Source organism: Thunnus albacares, chromosome 3 (assembly GCF_914725855.1).
Source record: "Thunnus albacares chromosome 3, fThuAlb1.1, whole genome shotgun sequence".
Lineage (NCBI taxonomy): Eukaryota > Metazoa > Chordata > Actinopteri > Scombriformes > Scombridae > Thunnus > Thunnus albacares.
The window spans coordinates 9,729,605-9,748,430 of NC_058108.1; the positions used below are offsets into that span (position 1 = coordinate 9,729,605).

General features: G+C 41.7%; 2 protein-coding genes and 1 long non-coding RNA gene across 10 annotated transcripts in view; 2 read left to right on the forward strand and 1 right to left on the reverse strand.

The window, feature by feature from the left end:
* The window catches only part of rgs12b (regulator of G protein signaling 12b), a 48,700-nt gene extending 42,991 nt beyond the window's left edge, over window positions 1-5,709 (forward strand). For 2 of the 6 annotated variants that reach the window (XM_044346295.1, XM_044346294.1), the window contains exons 12-19: window positions 1-95; window positions 391-603; window positions 1,152-1,225; window positions 1,370-1,496; window positions 1,598-1,694; window positions 1,856-1,926; window positions 2,931-3,102; window positions 3,489-5,709. In XM_044346295.1, coding sequence (XP_044202230.1) covers window positions 1-95; window positions 391-603; window positions 1,152-1,225; window positions 1,370-1,496; window positions 1,598-1,694; window positions 1,856-1,926; window positions 2,931-3,102; window positions 3,489-4,090 — 1,451 coding nt within the window. In that variant the 3' untranslated portion in view covers window positions 4,091-5,709. The remainder of the gene's footprint in view (window positions 96-390; window positions 604-1,151; window positions 1,226-1,369; window positions 1,497-1,597; window positions 1,695-1,855; window positions 1,927-2,930; window positions 3,103-3,488) is intronic. The other 4 variants (XM_044346297.1, XM_044346296.1, XM_044346298.1 and 1 more) reach the window with 4 other exon arrangements.
* LOC122979092 lies at window positions 12-12,144 on the reverse strand. Its single transcript, XR_006402795.1, has 3 exons — window positions 11,608-12,144; window positions 471-585; window positions 12-101 (listed from the first exon to the last, which is right to left on the reverse strand). It is a non-coding gene; the product is annotated as an uncharacterized LOC122979092 (long non-coding RNA).
* Window positions 11,063-18,826, forward strand: part of LOC122979090 (protein Dok-7-like) — a 22,682-nt gene continuing 14,918 nt past the window's right edge. For 2 of the 3 annotated variants that reach the window (XM_044346300.1, XM_044346303.1), the window contains exons 1-5: window positions 11,063-11,499; window positions 11,618-11,663; window positions 12,535-12,623; window positions 13,246-13,396; window positions 16,129-16,329. In XM_044346300.1, the coding sequence (XP_044202235.1) occupies window positions 11,446-11,499; window positions 11,618-11,663; window positions 12,535-12,623; window positions 13,246-13,396; window positions 16,129-16,329 (541 nt within the window). In that variant the 5' untranslated portion in view covers window positions 11,063-11,445. The remainder of the gene's footprint in view (window positions 11,500-11,617; window positions 11,664-12,534; window positions 12,624-13,245; window positions 13,397-16,128; window positions 16,330-18,826) is intronic. The other variant, XM_044346302.1, reaches the window with a different exon arrangement.

Below are 18,826 nucleotides of genomic sequence, written 5' to 3' on the forward strand. Positions count from 1 at the left end.
ATTTCTCTGGAAGCAACGGTCGCCGTGAATCACAGGGTTCACTGTCTTCAGGAGCCAGTTTGGAGCTTGGGACATCGGGGTCAGGGAGGAATGAGGTCAGTCTGGAAAGAGACATCGCCAGATAATCAGTTTAGGCATTACAACAATGGGAACATAGACATTCATGTCAGCATAGAGATGCTTTTTTACTCTCTTCCTCTCATTTAATTTAATTTATCTGCTTTAAAAGTAACTTAAAATAAAAAACATTAAAATTACTGAAATAATGTCATAAAAACTGCTTGTTTATCAGCCGCTACCTCTATTGTTTCTCTTATTATTTTAACCCTCTTCTCACTGTCTTTATCTCCTCTCTAACTCCTGGTCTCTGTCTCTGTTTTCTTCCTCCAGGGTGATGTTTCCCGTGGTGCAGTATCAGTGTCAACAGAGCGTGGAGGGGGCAGCGCCCCCTTGAGGCAGTGTAACATAACCTTGCCGGATGGTTCATGTTGCTCTGTGCCACTGAGAGCCGGAGTGTCCATCAGGGACCTGCTGCTGGGCCTCTGTGAGAAGCTCTGCATCAACCTGGCAGCTATAGACCTCTTCCTGGTTGGAGGGGAGAAGGTACAACACAAATGGATGTGGGGCTGTCCCAAATATTGTTTTTTGGCCTCAAAGATTCTGTAAAAAAAAATAGGGTCAGTTTGGTTACTTTAAAAAATATAAATAAAAAATTTAAAGCTGCCTTAATCATTAGTTCTATATGAACAATTGGTTAAATGACTATATTAAATATGAAAGATGTCAATCTTGGTGACAAACCCACAGACTTATTACCCAGTTTCTCTCAGTTCTGTGGAGCGTTTTAGTATCTTTTGGGTCTTTGTTTTGGTTTTACTGTTTGTTTTCAGTCTCACTGCTCAAACAGGCAATAGATTGCCAACATGTTAGCCATATTAACTTCATAAGGTCATAATTTGTCAAACATGTTTGATTTTCAGCTTGTTGTGAAGTTGTGCCCCCAAGTACCCAAAACAAAAAATTACATATGTATTTTTGATAAAAGATGTAAAAAAAGAAGGGTTTTAGAGCAGAAATTGTCATGATTTTGTTTTCTTCTGCTTTATTTAACTCTATTTTTCTCTCTGTGCTTCTCTGTCTCGCTTTCTCAGCCACTTGTTTTGGACCAAGACTGTATGACATTGTGCTCTCGAGACCTCCGACTAGAAAAACGCACTCTCTTCAGGTCAGTAACATGTAGTCGTAATCAGGTTTGCTTTTATGCAATATCAAAATAACCTTTCCAACCAGTCCTTGCTATGTTGTTACCACTAACACTACAGCTACAGAGCCCTACAGGAAGTGTTAATTCTGTTCTCTCTTGTTCCAGACTTGACTTGGTCCCTATTAACCGTTCAGTGGGTCTAAAAGCAAAGCCCACCAAGCCAGTGACTGAGGTCCTCAGGCCTGTAGTGGCCAAATATGGCCTGCACCTCTCTGATTTGGTGGCACGCATTGTAAGTCCCCCCTCAGCCTAGATGCCTGTAGACAGACAGAAATAGACAGACAAGTCGTGATAAAGTTATTCTCATTTCGTGTGTGTGTCTGTTTGATGCAGAGTGGGGAGTCGGAGCCTTTAGATCTAGGCCTTCCTATATCCAATCTGGATGGGCTGCGAGTTGTATTAGATATAGCAGAAAACACCCCTGAAAAAGGTAAGGAACACACACACACACACACACACAAAGTTTCTGTCAACAAATGTGAGCTGCTGTCTCTCATTACCTTAACAAAAAATAGCAATTGCATTGCCGTCTCATTTATTATAATTTTTCATCAGTGTCATTACATCTGCCTGTCTCTCTCCTTTGTTCAGCAGACAAACAGAAAGCAGCTCCCTCTAAGAGCCACGTCCCGCCCTCTACCAGCAGAAACCAATCAACAACAGTAAGATCCCCTCCAACTTCTTATTTCCAATTTTTCCTCTCGCTCTGGAATGTTCCATAACCCACCGAATGTCTCCACTTCCTGGTTGATGATGTCACGCTACTAAGTGTCTCTCTCGCTGTCTTCAATCACCCATGTCTGTTTGCAATGTGTTATAAATGTGCGCAGGTGTATGATGTGTGTCTCTGGCAGCGTGCAGGCTGTGTGTGACTGTATTATGTGCACTGTCATGTGGGGCCAAGAGCCCCGTCACACTCTCAAGGATCCTAATGTTCCATTATTGTGGTCTGCCTGTGGCCGAATGCATCACCGACTTTTCTCTCTGGTTTGCTGGTTCTCTTTCTTCCATAACAAATCCACTGGCCAGGTGATAAATGCCCAGCCTCGGAGAGCTTTTGCTGGGTCTCAAAATCTCCAGAAACTCCCTCTGTCCACCTGGAAGGGAATTAGTTGGTGGTGGTAGTACTTTCAATTGCTGTCTAGGTTTTCTTGGTATTATTGGGGTTTTAGCTTATTGATGACCATCTGAAGTGGTCATTCATTACTTCATTACTTGTTCGATTCTAATGGAATTGTTTTTAAAACAGACTTCTTCTCGCCTCAAGGGCAGTAGTGTGGCACTTAAGTAGTAGATAGTTAGTCCCTCTGGTGTTGTGGTGTGTGTCATTGTTAGCCTACATGTTGGTGATGTACACACAATGTTGGACATTGTGGTTGTCTGAATGGAACATCCTACATGTCTTTAATTAGAAATTATATGTTTTACTAGAATGATTTTCAATCAATGTCATTCATTATTGATTACATTAAGCCAACGATCTCATTATCCCCCATCATGGAATCATCATGTGCCCCCTATCCCTCGTCAAATTACTCCCATTTTACAAACTCCTCACCATCAGTAGCACTGGTTCCCACGTGTTGTCAGTACTTGTGCCCATACTTGCACCATCATGACTCATCAGGGCTCTAATGCCCCGCTCCACTTTCCTTGTGGCCCCCAGGGGGAGGACAGGCCATCAGGGAAAGCCGGTTCAGCCCACCCCCATGGGGAAAACGGCAAGGCTGGGCCCAGCCCTAACACAAGCAGCCATCCCTTACCCAACCACTCTGTCTCTCTCCATAAGGCTCCGGAGAAAAGAAAGCAGAAAAAGATTAATATAGACGAAGCTGAAGGTAAAGATGAAACGACCTCCCTCTCTTTCTTTTGTGACCTCTTATTCCTGTAGCTGTGTTGCTATGATCACACTAACCCTTTTTGCCTGTCTGCAGTATTGCAGAAGCAGCACCAATTGCTTTCGGAGCTAGCTAGCTACATGTAGCACAGTCACCTCTGCTCACACTGAATGTAGCTTTGACTTGTCTAACTGATTAATACACACCCTCTGCTGCATGTTTCCTGAATTACAATCAATGTGTTTCACTGTATTCAAACTGTTGTTTTGGGTGATTATTCATTTGTGTGTGTGTGTGCGCACACATGCACGTACATGTGCGTGTGTTTGTGTGTCTGCACTTGTGTGTATGTGTGTGTGTGTGTGTGTGTGTGTGTGTGCATGCAGAGTTCTTCGACCTCATATCCAAAGCTCAGAGCAACCGAGCAGACGACCAGCGAGGCCTGCTAAACAAAAGCGACCTGCAGCTCCCAGACTTTCTGCGCCTGTCGCCAGCGGCAACCAACCAGGCTGCGCCTCCTCCCTACGACCCTGAGCCAAGTTGCTCCACCCCTAATTCCTGTAACCCCAACAACGGCAGCTTCCCTAGCAGCGGTCGCCGGGGCAATAAGGCGAACAGCAATGACAGGGGAGGCGGCACCCACTTGCTCAACGCGAGCCATCAGTCTCAGAGCTTGGACTCTGCATTGGGCACTGAGAGTGGAGGGGGGAGGAAAGCCAGACCACCTCCTCCATTTCCTGGCACCATCTCCCCCATCCACCCATCCCAGGGCGCCCAGCGTGGTCTCCTCCAGGACTCTGGCAGGGGAGAATCAGTCCAGATGCTGGAGGAGGACACCCGGTCTGATCTGACTCTAGTGGGAGAGGGGGACATTAACAGCCCCATCCTCAACTACGTCACTCCCTCAGCCCTAACGTGCAAACCCCACCCACGACCCCAACAACAAGCACAGGACGGTCGGCCTAGCTCAGGTACCTACCCCGTGTGAACTCTATAAACTTCTGAACTTTCACCTCTTCCTTCACCTGACTGCGAGCGGGACTGGAGACCCTTTCAAGTCAGTTTGAAGTTCCTTGTCAGCCATTTTCAGTCCAGACCTTGAGAACTCTCGGTCTGTGGCTGAATGGCCCAGAATGCATCCAGATCTTCTCCCTTCCCCAAGAACATGTTTTAATTTAACAAATCACTTTCTACAATTTAAGTCAAGTTACAAAAACATTAAACTCCAGATTCAAGTGTAAAAATACAGCTAATACAGCTACAGCTTACAAATAATGTAAAAAAAAAAAAAACAGAGCTACGACCCTCATCACATACAATAGAAATAAGTGTTCATTTAGTCAAATAGTGAGTTGATATAGTGATGTATGCACTACCCTCTGGCCAGCATCTACTGTAGGTTAACAGCAGCCTTAAGATAACAGGTCAGGCACATGACAAGAGGAAAAATGGATGCATTAGGCTTGGATGGAGCTTGTCTTTGGAATTTCCCTGCGTGGTGTGTATCTGTGTGAACTGTTGAGCGGACTCGCTGTGGATTTGTTTCTGGAGACGTAAGCTCGAGGGCGAGCTCAGGATGACTTGGTGATGACCAGTGCCAAACTCCCTCCTCCAGCCCCCCCAGTGTACAGAATCTAACAATGCACTTTAGCCAATTACAAACAAGACTTTACACATCCTTACACATTTTAAAATCATTTTTTCCCTCTTTTTTTTTTTTTTTTTACTGTGGACACAGTTTATTTCATGCTACAGGTGGTTGAGCTGCCTTCAGAAAACAGTTGATGATATTTGCTAATAATCAGCTGCTCCAAATCCAGAGCGGTATGGAGGCTACTTTAGCGCACTTCTATGCGGACCATGTGTTATTTTCAACTTATTACATGCTTTTAAACACACTGCATGCTGACCCTATAAATACAGACATATGCTACAGTACCATGAACGCACACATTTGCTCAGCTGTTCTTTATCGACTCGAGCACAGTACATTCTGTGTTTCCAACACTGTTCTCTCACCTCAGGCGTTTCTCGTGTCACTCATGAAAACAGACTATAGCGACGGCGCACACATGCGATCTCGCTCTCTGACCAAATAATCCAGAAAGTTCTGATCCGTCTGTATGTGAGCAGTTTTCTCTTTTTTTTCATCTCCGTCTTCTTCTTTGCACTACATCGCGCAGCAGCATCTGTTTTTGTTTTTTTGTTTTTTTCTTAAATGAGTTTTCACAGTCTAGCAATTCAACAATGTTTTGAGCTGTTATTTCCTACAGGGACTCAGCTGGAAAAACTGGACTAACAAGTCAAAAGGTTTCACTTTTTACAGGTTTTACTCTTACTTTATTCTGTACTATATTCTCCAGAAAACATTAATTTATCCCACATCCTTTTAATTTTCACTATCTATCAGTTAAAAGTATTAATTTGTATATAGTCAACTTCGTGAAATCACCGCGTTACTGTAGTCATTGTTGAATTGCAATGCAGCCATGCTGTTTCTTCAGTTGTGTCACAGTAGAAATCAATTCTCTGTTCTGTTCAGTTGACTGTACTGTCTGTAAATAGATCAAATAAATGTTTTAGAGTTTAAACTCTCTCTGCAGAGCATCATGTGATTAGCCTCCTTTCTTTTCTTAGACTTTCAACAATATCCAAGATACTCAATTTTCCTCACTTCATTTTTCATGAGTGTGTGTCCCACATTTGTATTTAGCACTTCTCTGCATCGAGGTGCTGAACTGGGATCAATGTTTACATGGAGTTTTTATATGCACCCTCATATTCCCATTGTTGAAGGAATAGAATGACATGTCTGTCTGTTAAATATGAAGCTGGAGCCAGACTGAAAAATGAAGGAAACAGTTAGCCTGGCTCTGTCGAAAGGTGTATATATAGGTTATATGCAGTGTATGTGCCGTATAGATATGATGTGTTATATCTTGTTTGCTTAATACGTGTTTAAAAACACCAAATAGGAGTTTTATGAAGGGTTGTACAGACTATTTCTTCCAGAAAGTTAATGCCAAGAAATAATCTGGCACATAACCCCCCCAAAAAACCACATCATCTTTATATTTCAGGTTTGTAAGGATTAAACAAACAAGATGTTAATTACTGATCTTTGGAGGTGTTGGCAGACAGATTTTGTTACCTTTGGACAGTGCCAGGCAAGCTGTCGACCTGTTTCAGTCTTAGTGCTAAGCTAAATAAAAAGGCTGCTGGCTGCAGCTTCATATTTACCGAACAGAAATGAGGGGCAACAAAGTGAATAAAGGCATTTCACAATATATCAAACTATTCCTCACTATTACTATTACTATTACTGGCACATCTCAGATGATCCCGCTCATAGTTCTTGTTCTTAAATTCAGCCATTATAGTTGAAATGCTTTTTCAATACCAGCAAAGAAGATTCTTAAGTTATGTTTTTCTTTATTTTTATTTTATTCTTTTTATATTTTTCTGTTTTTGACCTCTGTCCACCTCAGCCTGTCAAACACTCTCTTTCTCCTATCTAGCTTACTTGATATTCCTCTCCCTCTCTTTCTATTGCCTCTTCTGTTCTTTCCTCTTTATATATATGTGTGTGTGTGTGTGTGTGTGTTTGTCTGCAGGACAAGGCTTTTGTTTCGGGGTACAAAGGCTTTTTGGGGGTACTGGGCTATTAGCTATGCATGGGTTCCCCTCTGCTCAACGCCTTGTTAGGCAAGCTTTGTCATGGGCTCTTTGGTAGCCCACAAACAAAACTAAGTTCTGTTTCTTCCTCATCCTAACACACACACACACACACACACACATACTCGTTTCCACTTCACACATACATGCTCGCGCTCACACAGAAGCGCCTACATCTGCGTGTCTTTAGCATCACATGATGATCTTATTCTGTAGCGGTTTTCATTAGAATAATTCTTCAGTGTTTTCTGTTGTGTTTGTGTTTCCTCCGGTACTGACATGTGACAACAGCAGCCAACTGATTGTATTTAACCAGTCCATATAATTAACCCGTCCATCTCCGTACAGAAACAGAAAGGGAGATAAATATTTTTCAAGATTTTTCAAGTGTTTCCCAGAAGACTCTGTCAAAGAAATGTCGGGAAAATAGAGTGGAAAGGACAAAAAGACAAGGATCTGTATGTGTAAGGAAACAAGATAGTGATGGTTTTATCAGATGAGAATAACAATACAAAGTCCTTTCCATCCTCAAAGTGTTGACATTCAGTAATGTTTACCTTTTAAGAGCATTAAAATTGAATTTAATTCTAATTTAAATTCCAAGGAAGTACTGAAGTTTCTTCAAAGTAAACTAATTCCTGGGTGTGATTCTTCTTTTCATACTACAGGACCCAGTCAGTTATCTTATTGTTGCTGTAATTGCATGGGAAAACCTTGTACACAGGAGCTGTTATACGAATACAGTTTTGGCTCTGTGTTTCAATTCACTGGCTCTTTCTGGGACCACTGCCCATGTGTCCACTGGCCAACAAAAGCCCTCTAGTGCGGAGCGTCTAGTGCTTGTCACCTCAAATGGCCCCATCTGCTGGTGAGAGGAGAAACATAAAAATGGTGGACAGAGGAAGAGGGGGGAGAAGACTTTTTCTTCCTCATTTTCCAGATTACACTGTATGATATCTTGAGTTGAAATGAGCTAATTAAACATACTGTAATACTGAATTGAGAGCTTAACTATTTCATGTGCTTGTAGTTACTTTAAAACACTTAAAAATTGCTCTTTCACTCGAGTTATTGTACATCTTTTTGGAAGAGTAAAACATACAGAGTAGTCTAGTTGCACTTTTATGGCACAATCATTAAAGGCTCTGCACAACACACTGGCAAAGCTATGCGGGGAATTATGTGACATATAGCCCATTAGTCTTCAATACAGTCCTTGCTGTCGAGTAATACTGAAGACAAGTTGCAGCACTTGTACTTGGTACGACTCTGTCTGTACATCCGCCAGAGTGGGAAGAAGACTGTATCAGTCATCCATTGAACCACAATGCTAGAAAAAAAAAAAAAAGATTGTGTATCTACGCCTTAATTTCAATCTTGCCTTCACTGCTTTTGTTTGTAATAAGCATTTGTCACAGCAGATATTTTGACTTGTCATAGCAGGAAAAGCACAGGTGGAACTAACAACATTAACGATGGCTGTGTTCCTATTATCCTCATTAATTACACTTGTGCTCTTTCAACAATTTAATGTCCACATGTCTGCTGTGTGAGTGGCTTGTTCTAATTGATTTATCTGCACCTTTTGAAACAAGACAAAGCCATTTAAAAGAAAAAAAAAAAAGTAATGAAATGAGACAACAGTCTGAAATCAAAGTCACATAATTGTGTAAAAAAAACGAACTGTGAACAAAAAGAAGGCACATCAGCTATCACCAACAAAATACATCTCTCTGACTCTCAGCCAGTAGATGGCAGCAGCCTGTATTAAGTGGACAGGGTCTCTCTTCCCTCACACACACACACACACACACACACACACACACACACACACACACACACACTGGCAGTGAGCACCATCTAACCCTCTTTCCCATGATGTCATAGCCAAAGGCCAGTTTAGGAATATCTGTCACATCCACTTAGTTTCCTGCTGCTTCCCAGCTCTGTGTGTGTGTGTGTGTGTGTGTGTGTATGTGTGTGTGTGTGTGAGATGCTGTATCCATGGTGTTAGTGCAGTTGGCTACAGTCTGGTCATGGCTGTCAAAGTGTGATATTTGACTGAATTTGACAGAATATGAATAATCTTAATTTCTCACTCTCTTCTTCATATACACATAAACACAGAAGGATGATGATATGTCTTAGCTTCAGGTTATAGACCGTGTGTTCTTGTTTTTTATCTTATTCCTCACTGCACCACCGACTTTTACCGACAAACGCAGAACATTCTGGACTTATTTTGTGTTTTCTTGGAGTGCTCCTTGCATGTGGATGGTTTGCAGTGGCGGTGAGTGTTTTGTCATTTCTTTTGCCTCCTGTCTGTTTTGTCATCTGTCCTTTTTTACTGCAGCCTCTTCTTCCTCAGGTAAAGACAGAGACAGATGGAGAGGGATGGTGAGAGGAGGAGGAGATTTCAAAATGCCCAGCAGAAGAACAACATCTTCCAACCCCACACCTCCCTCTCCATCTCCTCCTCCCCCCCCTCCCCGGCCTCCCCTTCGCTCACGACGCAAATCCAAGTCACCTTCATCCCGCTCCAACCACGCAACTCCAAAACGAGCCTTGGATGTTGACAAAATCGAGGCCGCTGCAGACTCAGAAGACACCAGGCAAACCCGCAGAGGTTCCCGAGACCTCCGGGGCTCTCGGGGTTCAGAACTAGACCGGAAGTGGGAGGGTGTGGCCTTGGAGCTGCGTTGCCGTGGAAGCAGGACGAGGTCAACCGTGTACCAGACTTCAGAGGTTCCCTCCATGGTCAAAGCCAAGAGACAGTTGGAGCAAAGTGAGGGCAAACGCCAGATAGACAGGAGTAAATTGAAAGCAACCTTTGTTTGAGGAGCCCACTGACTCACGGACTGTCTGCCCCGCTCATGTCTACTCTGACTGCACTGATGGAGCAGCTGAAACGTTTTCTAGGCTTCAAATTGAGGTTAAGAGCCCGGTGTCAACAACTGTGCAGCTGCTCCCCAGACTACCTACTGAGGGCTACCATTAGAAGACAGCAGGCTGAGATTAATCAAAGGCTGTGTGCCAGTTCCACACTACATACTCATTCTAAGCATTGTTTGAGTACGTGCTGTATTGTGTTCACACTGGAAAGTAACAGAACAAACTGTAGCCGTCAAAGTCGGCGCACGTATAAGCATGAAAAAGCATAAAGAGTGTGTAATTTTCGAGTGCGCTTTTGATATCACTATGCACAAAGGCAATGCTGGAGCTGCTCACAGCTGCAAAAAATCAAAACACTTCATGAATGGTGGTGAAACAGCTGCAGGAAAATAAAAAATAAGTATTAGATTTTTGGGAAAATATTTTGTCTTCTCCTTGTGAAGTTTAACTGGCAGTGACATTCAAAAGTAACCGTTTGTCTTCGACTAACAATGCTTTTCATTCTTGATTTATCTGACCAATATTTCCTAAATTTATAAATTAATTGTTTGGTCTATAAAATGTCAGAAATAGTGAACATTTTTCAGTGCAATGTCCTTATACATGTACATTATGATAAAACAGAGAAAAGCAGAAAATCTTCACATTTTATAAGCTGCTTCAAAATTGACCAAAATTATTAATAGATTATTAAAATAGTTGCCAGTTAATTCAGTTAATTAACTGATAGTTTCAGCTCTAGTATGTAATATGGTGTCTGGACACAGCAGCGCACTTCCTTAAAGGATACCTGATAACATGCAGGAGAAAACCTGCATTTCTGCATTTTGACATAAGCCTGTAATTTTAAGAGGCAAACAAAAACTGTATCAGTATTAATTTTAGTTCTTTTTTCAATATGTCTACCAGCTGAAGTTACAGTTCAAGGTTAACATTTAGAAAAGGAAACCCTCATCTGTCTTCTTATTTCAGAACAACACAGCGAAGCCGTGACTCTCCATGAGATAAATATTATTGGTTTTGTGTCCAGACAATTAATAACTTCACACATTCACCTGTCCTTTCAGAGAAAAACTGCCCCAGTCCCTTACAGTACAGGGGCACTGGAGATTAAGTGCCTTGGTCAAGAGTAATGACAGGAGAATTTATATACCTTACTGTTGTGAGACAGACACTGAGTCAGTATCCAGTAAAACCAGGAGGACTGCTGTATTCCTCTCAGGATTTGCTCATTCAGTGGACATATGCATATTCATGTTTATGTAATAAAGTATTTTCTTGAATCTCGTATAATAATTGATTTATAATTGAGACTCTGAGGCTAATTTGCTAATTTAACATCTTAATTGGCATTATTCTTGAGGCAGCTTTTACAGATTAACCTGGATTGTCTACAGACAGAGCTGAGGCTCCTCTGATTAGCTTTAAGGCAACATGAATCCCTGTCTAACACTCGGCTGAGTGCCAGTTTTATGAGTTAAGTGAAAGGTACGCGAGTTATGCGGTTTTAATCGAATTAGCTCCGCTGTAAACAATAAGCACTTGACGCAGGATGACAACTGTACTAACTCTGCAGGGCCCAGCGGGGGGAGGCTGCTGTCTCTCCCCGCCGCGGTGGTCTAACTGTCGGGGAGAGAGTGCAGTCTGCCGGCGGGGACTGCGCTGTAAAGGCTATTTTGAAAAGTGACCCCTTCTCTGTGAGCAGGGGGAGGCACAACACACACATACACACACATACACACACACACGCACAGCTGCTCGGAACCATGACAGAAGATGACGGATACTGTTGTCGCGGAGGGACAAGTCAAGTTTAGAGATGGAAAAAAGGTGAATTCCACCAATGTTCTTCTTATTTTAAGCTTAAAAATATTTCCTCTAAACTTCAAGGCCGACCAGAGGGATATATACTTTGTAATTTGTTGTTTCTTTACAAACCTCTCCACAGTGGAAGACTCGGTGGGTCGTTCTTCGGAAGCCCTCTCCGGTCGCAGGTAAGTGGCGAAACCGCTTCTATTTTTATAATCGATAAACTCTGGTCAGTTTTTGCACATTTTCACAACCACGCAGGATCAGCTAAGTCACCCGTATCATTCGGCACTAATATCATCCGATTTTCTGAAGTTAAACTAATCACAACTTGTCAACCGGACTCTTGGCTGTGCGCCACAGGAGCGCATAACGCAACATATCCGCGTCAACACGTGTGGGTGTTGCGCAGTGGCTGCATCAGCGGAGTTGATCGAGTCATTGCATTTATTAAATTGAGCAAAATCACCTTGAAACGGTGCAGACGTGTCCTCTTCAAATTAGGAATGGGGACATAAAATCACGAGGGCTCTATAGTGCCAGTTTGATTTAAGGTTAATTATTTGAAAAGCTGCAACCACAAACAGAAACTGTGACATAACTTTAGTGTAACAGGTCTTTTTCTCCGCATGTTTGGTAGAAAAAGAGAGCCACGTGTCTTTCAAAAATGAAGTGAGTTTCACTTTAGATGCTGTGAGGACACTGAGCTCATCAGCACACATACCATGACTACAGGAACTGGCAGGAGTGGTGGGAATGATGTACTCTCTCTCCCTCTCTCTCTCTCTCTCTCTCTGTGATCATGTAACCTATGTGCGTACATTTGTGTCTTGACTTTCATCATCAGCTGTGCCAACCGATCAGTTCATTGTTTTAGGGATTTGTTATGACAGCTGTGCCACAAACACACGCAGGCACGCAGCAGGGATTACAAAAAAGTGACAGTGTTGTTATTCTGCTATTAATCAGAAAATTGACTTTTGAGCCTGTCGGTCTTTAAAGCTTGTCATTCTCTCTCTCTCTGTGTGTGTGTGTGTGTGTGTGTGTCTTCCTCAGACTGTCTGTCTCTGCTGGTGTATAAGGAGAAGAAGAAAGGGAAGGAGAAGAGCAGCGGCCACAAGGAGAGGCTAAATGTGACACTGGAGGTATGTATATGTTCGGCTGCAGCAGACCAAAGGCTGGCTGCCTCTGATCTGAAGTGCAGGTGAATCGCACTGGTGGCAGTTTTATTACAGCGCTTTGATGGATACCTCAGGCTTCCTACTGCTATCATGAGACTGCTGTCACATGTACACAGCATAGATCAAATAATGTTGATGCCACATAGACGGAGGGACTTGAAGTGGGTCACATTAGAATGAATGCCAGTCAGAATTTGTCAGCTATAAAAGAGTTCTGGCAGTTAACTATATGAGTCCAAAACATCACATCAAGACATTTTAAAGCTCATATTGTTGTTATGTGTGTAAGATTATTAAGTCCAAAGGAACCAGAGAGTCACAAGGTTCACTATAACATTAATGAATTCAGCTTTCCCCGGACAGACTGCTCACTCTCTGATATTTGAGACTGCCTCGTGTTTTGCTCTTGAGTTTCAGTTTGTCACCTCCTTTGGCTGGAAAAGTCTCCACACCTGATATCAGAATTTAATTTGGATGAATCCACTTCACCTCTATCAGGAGAGATGATAGAACAGGAAAAAATGATATTTTACCAAATGCAGCCATCTCAAATGTGATAATAGAAACAACTACTCTGCTTTGTTAGGGCATCTGTGGTGTGGAGCCAGGGACGGGCTACGACGGCGTATCCTACACCCTCTCCATCCTCTGCCTGGCACACACGCTGGTCCTGGGCTTCCACAGCCGAGAAGCCCTGCTGGCTTGGGATGCCCGCATCCGCTACAGCCTGGGAGAAGGTCAGTGGTTTGGCCTTGTGTGGATGTCGCAGTGCTGTGTTGTTGTTTGAAGGTGTGATGTGCAGGGTTTTGTGCGCTGAAGGGGAAAGCTCGATAACACGCATCAAAAATGTGTGCTGTTTGTTTTATAAGTTGTTTTTTTTTATCAAGTATTGCTGCAACAATAACAACAATCCTTGTATTCATGAAGGCCCACAAGTAAAGCTTTGATTCTCCAGGTCTAGTCGTATCTGAGCTCATCCTCAAACACTGAGTAGTTGTAAATGTGAATAAGAAACTTTTCATCAGTTCTAAAACAAACTGCAAAAAAGATGATGAGTTTGGAGTTCCAGAAATTGATGAAGAGTTCATTCACTGTGTTATCAATCAACAAATTATTCCTTCAAACCTTCGATCAATGTATATTACAATAATTTCTTGCTATTGTTGAGTAAAATCAGACTACTTGTGTTTTTAAGAGCATTTAGGACATGGTATATTTTTAATCACTCATTGGCCTTCACGTGTTTTCAAAGCCTGAAAATCTTCTGTAATTTGACTGAATGGAAGATATTTCTGCATGTGAATCAGTGTTTTGCTTAAATAAAACATCTGTGCTCACTTGTAAAGGTTAAAAATTAAAAGAAAAAAGCCACTGGAGGTCACTTTCTGAAGTGGAATTACACAAACAGATGCAATCTCTTTCCCATCACATTGGCCGTTCTTTATCTGCAAAATCTGCTGTCTCAACATCACAACTTTCTTTTGAGTGGAGAGTGGGGTATGGAAAAAAGAGTGGACTGCGCCAAAGTAATGTACCTCATAAAAGTTATGTTTATCTTATACTATAGTGTGTTCCAAATTTTCAAGAAATAATGCCTCTAAAGGATCATTTTTATTGTAGTATTTGGTTGTTTGTCCCTCCTCTACCTCAGAGACTTCTCCTGCACAATAAGAAGCTCGCAAATGTGTTTTCACAAGAACTGAAAAATATTTTTCAGAGCCTTATTACCACAATAAATTCTGAGGAAGATAATACAATCTTTCATCTGTTGATACAGTTCCAGCCAAGCACCTCAAAGTATTCAACACTTTAATCATTTTACCTATTGTTAAAAACTCTGGCTTTCAATTATAAGTTAGCAGCGTTTCACAAAAGAATTTTAACTGGCAGGCCTCATAAATAACTTTTTATCTCTGTCCAAACTTTCTTTATAAAACTAGTCTTATTGAGAACATGTTCCCTCAACTATCATGAATTTTAATAACTTATTTAAATGACTCCGGTCTGAATTTTAACCGTGCCAGGCTGTGACTCGAATGCGCACTTTTTTTTTTGCACAGATGGCACTGTCACTACCTATAACATCTCTCTGAACAGCTAATTCTTCCTCTGAAATATCACCTGCAAGATATTTTCTAGGCTCCATTCATTTCTTCCCCTTAATCATATTATCCACAAGCAGTCTGCTCCTTCATCACCATGTGACTGTAACATATCTCCCCTCGAAAACCTCTAACAGCAGCTGTCTTGACTTTTTGAATTAGAGCCATCTTAGATATTAAGAGCTCAGTGTCAGAGAACATCTTCCAGTTTAACGACACTAACTCTCTTTTCTGTTCCTCTGATTATTAAAATAAAATTCATAACACGAACGCTGGATATTTATCTTCCAATGTAAAACTCACATCACAGAATCTAGGGATGATTCGGTGTATCCACCACAACCTTGAGCTGACCTAGAAAAAGTCCTTCACAGATTTATTTCCTCTTGTAAATCACTACAGCTCCAATTACCTAACAAAAGTCTATTTAATGCCTGCATGTTGTCTACCATGCTGCTGCAAGGCTTTTCTCTTCAGCCAAATGTAGAAACCGTTTCATCTTAATTTAAATATCCTCCACTGGCAGCCTCTTATACCGGTGGTGTTTCTCGTTGTAGTATACAACATTTTACATTTCTGTTAACATTTTCACAAGCATGCTCATTTCCTCCTACCTTCCAGGCAGCCACTGGTTTTAATTCATTTCACTATGCTATGCAAAACGTTTGCAGAGATTTTTTTAACACAAAGCATGACTTAGCCCTCAGCTACATCTTTGACTGTTCAGCTGCCTGCAAGACAGACTGCACCTAGTTATCCAGGCAGAGCTCTTCAGTTCGCTCCACAGACTTAACAGAAAACAGCAAGCGTCCTTTAGTCTCTACATAAAATACGTTTTTATGAATTTATTTACCATATAAATTCTTAGATTTTTCAGTTTATTCTCTTTGTTTATTTAGTACGATTTTATTATTGTCTCGTGACTTCAAGGATAGATGATGATGATTTTTACCCACCAGGCTCCACTGATGATGCTCTGTGGGCAAGTATATAGTTCTACATGTACAGTATGTAAACTGTATGTGATGCAATACAGTATGTGAAAGGGGGAGACAGAGCTTGGCGCTGAAAAAGTGCCATCTGCACAAACTGAGTGATGACAAATTGCAGCCAGCAGAGCTTAAAGAACTGCTAAATCATCATTATCACCGCCATCACTGTTTTATGTGTGCTTGTGTGTTTGTGTATGTGTGTGTGTGTGTGTGGTATACTGTTTGTTTTTATGTTCCACCTCATTTGTTTAGTGATTGATGTGGCTTTGTGATCAATGATACCTCTATTGTCTTTATGACTAAGTATGTGGGACACACGCACACACTCATTTGTCTTTTTCACACCTCTCTGTCTGTCTGTGTTTCACTCCTCAGTCCACAGGTTCAGCGTCAATGTGGAGCCAGGTACCAAACTGGAGAGTGGCCCCGCCTCCCTCCACCTGTGCAACAACTTATTGGTCCTCACCAGGGGCCTCCCTCCTGTTGTCATTGGCCACTGGAAGTTGTCGGCGTTACGTCGATATGGTGCTGTGCCAAATGGCTTTGTGTTCGAGGGGGGCACTCGCTGTGGATACTGTGAGTAAGAGGTTTTTCTGCTGTGTGAATATAGACGCTGCAGCCTGCAGCCAAAAAGGCAACACTAACACTACTTTGGCAAAGTACAGAGCCTCACATAGCTGACTCAGTTTTGTTGTTGTTGGTATATTTCTTATTTGTGTGTAACTGGACAAACCTAGATCATATAATGTGAGATACTTCCTAACTTTACATAAATTCAAATTTTGTTTCTTGGTTCCCATATTGATTGAATGTTGCACAAGAAAAGAGAGACGGTCAAATATTGAAAAAGTGTTCTGTCTCTTACAGAAAACACAATTTCTTTTGTTATTTCTTTTAAGCCAAAATGGCTTTGAGTGACCGCAAAAAACATCATCAATTTAACTCTTGTTACATGCAAATACAAACAACTAAATGAAGTCGAAGATGCAAGTTGAGGGATATAAGAAAATGGTACCAAAATCCAAAATCTAAGGTTTCTACATTCTATTTTTTAAAGTGTCTCCTTTAGATAAATAAATTCTCCTAATTTTACCTCTAGGGTTTTGCAGAACGATAGCTCTGTCATTTAACACTAACAGGCCAATAAATAAACCTGTGATTTATTGCAGGTGTTTATAGAGTAACTTTATCAATGTAAGAAATGAACCCACCACACTGTACTGTGGGCCTGCCCACCAAATAATGCTGTGTGTGTGTGTGTGTGTGTGTGTGTTTGTGTGGTTGCCAAGGTTTAGGTATCCTCTGAATGTCCAGTTGATGTGAGCTTGTATGTGAAGAATGAGAGGCAGTTTTATGTTTTTGGGAGGGGATGTGTATGTGCGTGTGTGTGTGTAAGAGACACATGGACGACAAGAAAAGTGTTTAATGGGACACTTGCAATTTCCAGGTATGCAGATACCTGGAAATATGCTTATTGTTATTCCTTCATCTCCTCACTGTCAGTGTTTAAGAGATATAACAGTGTGAAGAGAAAGTTTCTGAGTGCAATATGCACTTATGTGTGACGTCTGTGTGTGTGTGTGTGTGTGTAAGCAGACTCATGGCTCCTACAGGAATAACCATGAGGTCCAGAGGCTCTGGTTTCAGTGTTCTGATGAGCAACAGCTATAAATACCGGCCTCCCCTGTTGTGGTCACTCAGCCAATCACATAGTGCCTGGGGGCTAGACAGCCAATCACAGTTGCTTTCTTCACCTTATGTACATATTACCCAGCAGGCACAGGGATGGTAGAGAGAGGGCCTCTTGGTGTGACAGAAAAAAAGAGTGAGTGACAGAAAGAGAGAGATGTGAGAGTCAAATCGGCAAGTGACATTCCTTGCATGACTGCAAGGTAAAAGCAGAGTGTTAGTTTACATGTTTACATGTTTATTTGTATTTGGTGAGTATTTGTGAGATGTGCCAGCAGTCATTTTATGGAGTGTTGTCTGGTTTCACCTAGAACATATTTTCTTCTGGACATTTACAGACCAAATTTTCTGTTTTCAGTCAGGTCCCAACAGTGTTTCAATCATTTGTACATTACCCAGAAATCACAGCAAACACTTCAGTCTCTTATCTGTGACACTGCCCAGACACAGTGAGTAGTTGGGAGTGTTTTATCCACTTGTCACCAAGCAGAGGTAGTGCAACATGGCTTATATATGCAAATATTTATGCAGCAATTGTGTAAGAGGATGTGCACTTGCTTTTCCTGACAAAAGTAGAAATTTAGCAGATAACACAGTACAAAACTACCAGACAACAGCTACGTCTTTGTGTGTTTTGGAAGGGTAGGTCATTAAAATTGAACATAGTTAGCTTTGCTTCAGCTAGCATCTCCATTAAAGGATATTTTAACATTTTGGGAAAGAATCTTATTTGCTCTCTTGTAGAGAGTTACATGAGAAGATTGATACCACTCTCCTTCCTGTTAGCACTGATTTTCTTTTCTGTTGTCTCACCAATACTTTTTGCTGCTGTTAGCGACTCAAACCAACAACAATAATGTAAAACTCCCAGAGTGAAATTCACTGCTGCATAGATTTTCCTCCAGCACTGGTTGTACTTCTGGTCAGATCAGTCACTTTATAATGGTCATTTTTCTCAGCTAACAGATATGTCATAGCAGGAAAAGCACAGCTGTAATTAATAACATGAATATTGGCTGTATTGCATGTCAGGGTCCTGATTCCATGTTCAGGGTCCTGTCTTGTTGGTGCTGGTTCATTGTCATGGCTTATTGGGGCATCTAAATAGAACAGAGTCATCATCAATGTGTAAAGTTACACCTGTGTCTGTCTTTATATGACAAGTCAACATATTTGCTGTGAAAAGCTGTGTTCTCTCTGTTCTCTTTCCCTCAGAGGCTTTTATGCTCAAGCAAATCAGTAAGCGAGTCTCTCGGTCATCTAATGCTGCTGTATAAAAATATTTTACCCTTGACTGCCACAGTGCTCTCTGCTGCAGCTGCACTTTCAAAGTCAGCTGCGCCTCGGACGATACAATTTCTGGCTGCAGAGTTGACGGCTTACA